This window comes from Sinocyclocheilus rhinocerous, unplaced genomic scaffold (genome assembly GCF_001515625.1).
Source record: "Sinocyclocheilus rhinocerous isolate Xijiao unplaced genomic scaffold, SAMN03320098_v1.1 scaffold2336, whole genome shotgun sequence".
Lineage (NCBI taxonomy): Eukaryota > Metazoa > Chordata > Actinopteri > Cypriniformes > Cyprinidae > Sinocyclocheilus > Sinocyclocheilus rhinocerous.
Window position 1 is genome coordinate 212,268 of NW_015641021.1, and position 9,262 is coordinate 221,529.

At 39.8% G+C, this 9,262-nt stretch overlaps 1 protein-coding gene across 4 annotated transcripts in view; it reads right to left on the reverse strand.

The window, feature by feature from the left end:
* Positions 1 to 13: 13 nt before the first annotated feature.
* LOC107753999 (protocadherin-7-like) overlaps positions 14 to 9,262 on the reverse strand; it is a 139,515-nt gene continuing 130,266 nt past the window's right edge. For 2 of the 4 annotated variants that reach the window (XM_016570297.1, XM_016570296.1), the window contains exon 3: positions 14 to 1,761. In XM_016570297.1, coding sequence (XP_016425783.1) covers positions 1,337 to 1,761 — 425 coding nt within the window. In that variant the 3' untranslated portion in view covers positions 14 to 1,336. Of the gene's footprint in view, positions 1,762 to 2,899; positions 2,919 to 9,262 lie in introns of all 4 variants that reach the window. The other 2 variants (XM_016570298.1, XM_016570299.1) reach the window with 2 other exon arrangements.

Genomic DNA, 9,262 nt, shown 5'->3' on the forward strand with positions numbered 1-9,262 from the left:
AGTTCTCATCCTTGATTACTCTTCTGAAGTGTGTGAGATTGAGAGTGAATCTGTTGAATGAGTTTATTGCTCTATTTAACATTCATACTAGGAATGTTACACAGGGCCAGCCCAAGCTCTTCAGCAGGGCAATATTATTAAACTAATTCACCCCAGCAGCATATCCAAATAGTGTTCCTGTGGCTTTATGGGATAATTATAATGTGTATGTACAGTGTGCGGATCAATTGTGTGTGTTTGCAAGTGTGTGTGCCAGGAGGCCATCTTGAGACCACAAAAACTTCAGCATAGTTTCACACATCTAGAGAGGGATGAACCACAATTACACAAACCCATGGCATTCAGGCAAATAACTGACAAGCTATGCAATGTAAAGAACCTCCCTCTACTTCCAGAGGTGCATGTGAGCGGGATGAAAACGGGTCGCTCGTGATTTCAATGCGTGTGTCCAGAGTATGTTCACAGATTATATATACTGTATATATGTACAATACTTCACCCACACGACAAAAAAACGTGCATTAGTGGATCTGTGTATGCTTGTGTTCCTTCACGTGTACATAAAGTTGATAGGCACACAGGTAAACTTGCTTCTCGCGCTGTAAGTTCGTCAGCACGTATGCCGTTCACTTGCGCCATTTGAGTATCTACAAACCCTTGTAAAAGGCTAAAGTCAATGACGACGTACAAAGTGTGAAGGTAGGTCATCACCAATCATCGTACAATGATTTTCGTCCATCATTAGCCTGTCTTTTTTTTTTTCTTCTTCTTTGTTAATGGGATTGGTTGTCCGGACAGTCCAGTACTTCGACTGATTGCATATGGACATAATACATCCACATAAAAACACTCCCGCCCACCCCCAAAAATAAAAAACGGATTAAAAGACAGAACTAGTCTCATAGGTTCACGATCAGTTATAAAAACAAAGACAAAAAGGTATAGTCCAGGTCCGTCTCAAGGGGCACACACTCTTAAGGGGCTAGATGATGCATGCATGTTTAGAAAGAGGTCTACAGAATCCAGGCAGCACTTTGGGGAAGTCTACGGAGCCCGATACGCTAGCAGCAAAGTAGCACTGATCCACCAACCTTCCCTTCTCTCCACCTCGGCCACTTCCCCCTCCTCCGTCTCATCCGTCTCACACACATTTACAACATGTAATTCCACAGTTTTTACTCAGACGGCTATTTAAGTTTGAAAGTAGCACCGCACTAGTTGCGCGAGCAGTTCGAGGAAAATCCATGTTGCTTTTGTTTTAGGGTTTGGTTTGCTAACAGCATCTCTGACCATGCTGAGTCACTGTCATCGTCCCTTCGCAGTTGCTGTGTGTCGATTACAGGTAAACTTCCCGCCTGGTGAGAGTTCCGCATTGCGTCGGCTTGTATTCACCCGTGGGCGCTAGCGGAATCTCCTCAGTGGGGCGAGATGTTTCCTCGCGGGCGGAAAATCCAGCTGAACTAAAGGCGTCGTAGGATGAGGAGGAGGAGGCCATCTTCTTGTTAAGGAGATTACGGTTACGGTCGCCCAGCAGGTGTGAGGGGTCCCCGTTGGCAACAGCTAGCGCCTCCTGGCTGCCGGGCTGTTCGGCAACGCTGCCCCCGGGGGAGGTCATGAAGGTGGAGAGTTTGGGAGGGGTGGCCTTGGGCCTACGTTCAGGCGAGGTGCGCACAGGCATCCAGCAGGCATCCGAGTGGCCATATTCGTCACACTCCCGCGTGCATTTACCCGTCATAGCTACGTCAGGCAGGGGCCGAGAGTCTGGGGGAAACAGAGAAAAGGAGACAGTGGTGGAACATTAATGATGTTGTTTGGCTGTAAACAATTGGAGAAACTGAAGAAAACACTGAAATATTGAAACCAAAAAAAAAATAATAATAATAATTGTGGTATGTGTCTCATGAAATTGCTTTAGAATTGTAAGTGTTCAACAAATGTTTTTGATCAGCTTTGTGCATTATTTTTTTTTTAATCACTGTAACTTCATGGTCAACACATACCACAGCACACAAAAATGGAAAGGTACATACACAAACAACAACACTTAAAGCTAAAACACAAATTAAACAAATGAAGAAATAATGTGAGCTCTAAAAAGAAGACCATGCTTTGAAAACGTGGGGCAATTCTACTGTTCCATGACTTCTGACTTCTAAACTAATGGCCTGAATTCATCTCTAATGAATTGTGTGTAGTTGATGTGCTTTTATTCGAGTGTCGTGTATGCGTCATGTTTTTTTATGTTTCAACTAACAGGCTGACTCTACAAAAGCTATCAAGTTTTAGCAAAGTTGTACGGGAAAGAAGACAATGTGTCTTTTTTCTAGTTTAATCCCCCCGTTGGCCTGAGGGAACACCTACAGTGTACTTATGGAGCGACGTATTGGAGGATTTGCTGCGAAGTGGCATGCTATTGGGTTACATCTTTAACACATGTATGTAAGTTAAAAGGATTATACAAGCATTGTCTAAAGGCTCTAACTGTCACGCATCTGAATGATTGCTTATTTTCCCAGGCTGGGAGAAGAGATTTTAGATTTAAAGCCACGAGTATCCTTAACATCTCGTATCTCTTCTATTCAGAATGTCTTCTGAACGAATAGAATTCTGTTTACACTTTTAAACACTTGACAAGCAAACAGATAACCATCAGATGCGCCAAAAGTCTATGCACAAACGAGGTTGAATATGAAGTTCACTAAGCTGAAGTGCACGCACACACTAAATGCTGAAATCCCTAACCTTTGATGCCAAAGCACAAAGCTGTAGTGTTAGAGATGGTCGGTTAATGACCAAATGTGAGGTATGGCACAAGCAAGAGAGGGTGAGTGCAAATCTAAAAAACGAAAGCATGCTGCCTTTTGTTGAAGAGCAAACATTTGGGTTAACCATGGCTTACTTTTAATGTTCTTTTTCTCCTGCAAAGAAAGAATAGGGTAGAATCACTGTTCGGTTCCTTCACAGTGCAATGCTATGTAAGATTAATCAATTTAGTGAATGGTGTCAGACAAAAAAAAACATAATGTGTTGCAGTTATCTGAGAATCAATTGATTACATGGCATGTTTGCAAAAAATCTCTTCTATGGTGGACCATACAAAGATATTCATTGACAGATTGAGAAAAATTGAGAGTGAGAAAATAAATAAACACATCTATACAAGAGCAACAAACGTGTCGCTCCACAACTTTCTTTATTGCTAAGCCTTTAAATTCCAGGAAATCAATGCTGCAAAACAGAACGAGTGCTATGAATGGCGTTATTCAGACACCCATCACAACAGGCTGGCATTTAAACCCACTCAGACTGTCTCTCAAGACTGTTCAGGATACTAGTTGCCACAAACCGATTTAGTATTCTTGTCCAATTACGACCATTCGCTGATCTCAAGCGAACCCCCAAACATGTCCTCCTGACCTCAAGGCCAGACTATAATGCCTGAAGAGCTCCTGTTAACTTTAGTGGCGGTCTCTGTGGTGTGGTTGCATTGTGGGCAAGTAAGGGTTAGTTGGGTCCGACTGAGACACCAGACCACATAAAGAGTTCAGTGCCGCTTCCTGTGCACTTTTATGAGACCGTAAGGCTGGATTGCTGCCCAGTGTCTAGGGGGAGGTGTGGATGTACGTTCGCCCCACAAAGCTCTGTCATGCACCAATGAACGCTCAGTCAAGCGACGGTACCTCAATAGCACTAATAACAAAGATGAGTGTGTAGGCTCCGATCTGCAGGACGTCGATATGCCAGCGCAATGTTAATGCTTCAGACAGGGATTACAAAATGGCTGGATAAATCTTATATGACAGTTAATGTGTTCAAAGAGGCATTAAGAACTGTAACAGGTTATTCACATACACGACTGTCAGGAAAACGTCAGCGTGTGATCAGACGCTCATCTCTTTTAAACACTGTGTTAAGTCTCTCCAAGGAATTGGCAGGGAAAAAGAAAAGCTGATGTGTTTTCAAAACTTTCTTTCGTTCAGGGAACACAAAAAGAGAAAGTCTGAATAATGTGATGGTTGCTCTTTTCCAGAAAGAAAGAAAGAAAAAGTTATAAACAGTAGTTCAGTCAGACTTGTGAAACAGTCATTTAGACTTTTGTGAACCAGATCAAATGATTTATTGGCTCAAAATAATCATAAAGCCTACTGATTCTTCTCTCATTAACATGCCAAGGATAGCAAGACCAGACTTATAGACTTACATTTGCACCTCACACAAATCTATTGCTAGACTTCAGAAATGGCCTCACCCACTTTTAATACAGTATATGGAAAGGCATGTCCGGAATAGTCTTCAAAAAGTAATCTTTTGTGTTCCACGAAAGGAAATGTCATACATGTTTAAAACAACATGAGTAATTCATTTTGGGGTGTAATTTTCCTGTATGGAGACTAAAGGTTTCAAGCTTCAAAACAAATGCAACAACACAACAGAAGTATCATAAACATTATGACAAAAGTCATTCAGACTTCTGTGAAAATGATCAGTTGATTCATTAAAGAGTTCGCTCAAAAGAACAATCAGATATTGCTTTTTCTCTCATTGACATGCCAAGGAGAACTAGACCAGCATTTCAGTGAATGCAAAGTTATCCAGCGCTTCACTTTTATTAAACAGAACGGATTAGCCAGAATATTCTTTAAAAATTCAACTTGTGTTGTTCCCTGAAAGACAAGTGGGGGGAAAGTCATACTGGTTTGGAATGATGACAGAATGTTCATTTTCTTCTGGAGTATAACTGTCCACCAAACTAAAGTGATTCAACATCTAGCATTTTCCATCAGCCTATTATTCTGTGCACATAGAGCTGCAAGTCCAGCCAATTTTGATTGTTAGTGTTCAGTTGATGCACATTTCATGCCAGTCAGTCTTTCAGACCACGTCTCTACAGCTTCACAAAACTAATGCCTGGCTCTCATACCACTCAGGCCCCTCAAGGCCGTACATTGGCTTTTCATCTATCGCTTACTGTGCCGTCTTCAGCTATTGTTTCCTCCAGTGAAAAACAACAAAAGAAGCAGCACGTGTGAGAGCGGTACTTCATTAGTGCTCCTTGCACACCACTGCCATACAGCCTGTTCCTGGAGGCTACACTTCTGTTTTACTATTCCGTCACTAACTCTATAACTCTACATTACATTATACACATACATTTCACAAAAATGGTCAATGAAAGTCAACAATGAAAAATTAGTTATGGTTTAGTCTGAACATGGAAGATACTTTGGAAAGTCTTGAATGTTAGAGATGGATTTTTATGCATTAGATCATTTTGTCTGTTATCCATTCTGCTTGTGTGCTGAAGCATTCAAGTGAAACTTATAAGTGCTGGCATATTAAGTATAGTTTCCTGTTCAATGTTCTTTTTCTTTCCTATAAGTTTGTTCTCTTCCAGCTTAAGTGATCTTTTTTTTTTTGCGGTCTAGTCTTAACTGGATTTTGTCTTTTCCTAGATTGTGCACCTATTTTTGGTTCTCTTCTAAGAACAGTTTTGTCCAATAATCTCATTGCAAATGGAACAGAACATTGCCTGATTTTAGGCTGCAGTTAATGTAATATAACAGCATGTAATTGTGATTTGCACAATCTCTGTCTCTCTTCCAGCTCATTATAGAGGTAAGATGGAGACCGTTTAAGATGTCACTCAAAGACACACTCTGAAGCAGCAATAATTCAGAGCATTTAGATGGGGGCAGACACAGGTCAAACATGCATTTAGATGAATTCAATCATTGCTAGAATGGCTTTGCCTCCACCTTGTTTCATTTAAATGAACATCTTACAGGAGTGAATAAGTCAGACTGAAATCCACTGATCCATTTACATGCATCTTCCCCTCTCTTCTCTCTTTTTTAAATATTTGTATATTTCTCTAAATATTGTATATTCCTCTCTTTATAGATAGATAGATAGATAGGTGAACTGGAAATGAATGAAAAATAAATATTCTAAAATGTATTTGAAATACATTTATTTCATGCTAAGTATACTACAAATACATTTACACATTTATGTACTTAATAAAAAAAATGCTACAATTGTACTTTTGCTATACTGAACTGGTATACTTAAAGTCTGCTACAGAGGAACAACTAATTTTGTACTTAATGCACTTTAATTGTGTGCAAGTAGTGCTGAAGTCCAACTAAAGATATACTGAAGTACATTTGATTGAGCTAAAGTGGAACTATTGCAAGTATACTTCAGGTACACTTTAAATATCTTGCATTTAAAGACCGATATTATTCAAAGATCATACAATCCTCATCAATAGTGACATTAAAACAGATTTTAGGCTAAATATTAAGAAATGTGTATTGTGTACAAGTAGTACTCCAAAAAAAAGTTCAATTATAATTTTTATATCAGCAAGTCTTGAGCGATATGTCAGTAAATATGTTAATAGATTTGAACTATACTTAGCATGAAATAGGTATATTTTAAATGTATTACTTTTTTTACTAGGGTAGCAATAGCGAAACTAATTGTCTATCGGCCTGCAAAGCCTAAAGAGTATTTTTTCCTTTCATATTCTGCCTAAAACCCCCATGGCTTTAAATGTGACCCCAAGCCACTTTTAAAACTTGGTTTTGAGCCTGAAAAGCGAGGCTTTGGAGACGGCAAACAAAGGGGGCCATACTCGGGCCTCTAGCCCAGGGCAGAGCGAATGTCGCCGGGCTGCAGAGAAGCCGGAAACGCATGCAGCTCTGTGGCATGCTAACTGTCACTTCGTATAGTGGGCTTTTCTGCCGACGGGGGCTCGGAGTATAATGCCTGCCATTTTCCACAGCCAGTCCTTTTGAATAACTCAAAAGAAACATCCACTCTTCTCCGACGGAGGGTTTGAAAACGAGAGATCAGGGGAACGGCGGGAGGGGGGAACGGAAGATATGGCTCTCAGAGCTATTCTGTGAGTTAATTACGTGTGGACAAAAGTGGATTCCCTGGCGCAGTTGGAGCTCTGCTGTTGTGAGGCTGGTGGCAGGGTTCTGGAAAGCTGTAAGTGGGCCAGAGGCTCAGCTAATTGACAGGGATATGAGGATTTTGTAATCTATGTGTTTGGGTGTGTGTGTATTTTGTCCCGCTGTTTAAGGCTTAATGCCTAGTTTTTCTAGAACGTGCTTGCGCGTGAAAGCATTAGTCGTCCTTCTATATTTTAAGCGCTCTGCGTGTGCATGTGTTTTCATCTTCTGCAAGCTAAGCCTCGACCCTCAGAGGCCCGCTGAACTACAGGCTGCTCTTTTGCTCTCTGTTTTCCGGATGGGAGGCCCTGCCAAAACATAACTGCCAGCCAGAATTGCTGACCCTTCTGTCCAGTCGCCCTGTGTGTGTCTGTGAGAGAGAAACAGTCTAAAATCTCAGCGGAATCCACAATATTATCCGATAGATATACAGCATTTACAGAATAGCATTTGCCACATGTGTTCACACACACAATAACATGTGCCTCGACAAACCGCAAGAAGAAGTGTCAATATCAAGTAATGCTGCTGTTCACACTGGGAGAGAAATACAGCATGAAATGACAAAATCACTGCCAACAAGAACATATTTAAAGGGATAGTTCACCCCAAAAAATAATTTTTTTGTCACCATTTACTTGCCCTCATGTGAAATCTACCAACCCCAAATGCTAGTCTACTAACTGAACATATTTAACTTTGGTTTTGTTAAACCAATACAATTCAACTACAAGGAACAACCTTTTTAATATCAATAACACTGCCATCTCACATGCACCCATTTTTTTTGTCAACTTTTCAAATATGACGGCTCCTCAGCTTCCATAGCCTTATGGGATAGCAAAGTGTCCACTTGTTTCACACATCACAATCTCAGCAGATGCTGTACATCATATTGGTATTGTTCACCTACTGTATCATGACATCCTGCTGACATATTGCTTTTTGGATACAGTGTAGTAGTGAATTACATATATTGAGACACAATCTCTCCATTTCTTTGCAACAACAGGAATGTGTTGTCCCTCTGTGAATGTCCCTGTCTGTTTCTCCTGCATCTAAAACCAGCCTCTAATCAGCATCACACTCTTTCTCTTAGTGAGACTAAAACCCCTCTTTAACACACTATCTTGTCTTTGTCCACAGATGCTTCACGAGTTTTATATTATCATTAGGAGGTGTCTGCACAAGAGATGGTTGTTCTTTTCACCAGGCACCACTGAAAAGGCTGGAATATTGAGGGAAAAGAAAAACGAGGGAGACCGTTCTTTTCTTTCCAGTTAGTGCTGTCCATTTGATTCAATAATGCTGGACTGTCCTTGTAGACTCATTAGGCTGCTGATCTAATGTTCTCTCTGTCACTTTCTCTATTTCTTTGCACATTGTGGACACCTAGACTCAAGCCATCACATCTGTCATCCAACTTCACTTTTATACACATATAGTGACCCCCCAAAAAGTATATAGACAATTACACTCTTAAAAATAAAGTTTCTTTGTTGGCATTGATAGTTCCATGAAGAACCTTTATCATCCATGGAACCTTTTCATTGCATAAAAGCAGTGTTGGGAAGGTTACTTTGGAAATGTAATAGATTACAAGTTACCCTATTTAAAATGTAACAAGTAGTGTATATTTTCAATTACTTTAAAGTAATGTAACTGATTACATTTGATTACTTTTTGATTACTTTTCTAACTAATGTTTCCAACTGTTAATCATTTTGAAACATTTAAAGCAGGGCAGGCAGAGTTAACTTACAGTAGCACTCAACACTGATTACTATCAGACTTTCAAAATTCTTCATCACTTGAATTAAGATTATAATCATTTAATTTTAAAGCGCAACCAACACAAAGTCAGACTTTAGCACCTGTTTTTACTTTGAGATCGTTCTGAGGTTAAATACAGACTTAAAATCTCAACAAGAAAGAATAGCTATAATACTGGTTTTGAAATCAAATCTTTGCATAGCTATGGTGGGAAAAACTTGCATCTAACAATGCCTTGGAAAAAAAAAAAACACACTTAATCTTAAAAATAAAGCATTTACATAAACAGGTAACTTACATAAATAGGAAATAAAACAGGTATCGAATAAGCATGTGTCTTAAACTTCTGAAACATTGGTGTGTCATTTTAGAGCAGCCAATGCAATTTATGAAATGTCAATTAAATATCTGTCTGTGTGTGTGTGTGTGTGTGTGTGTGTGTGTGTGTGTGTGAAAAATTCAATTGTAACCCCCTTTGTAATCGTTAACATTTTCAGACGTAACTGTAATTTAATTACACATTTTTT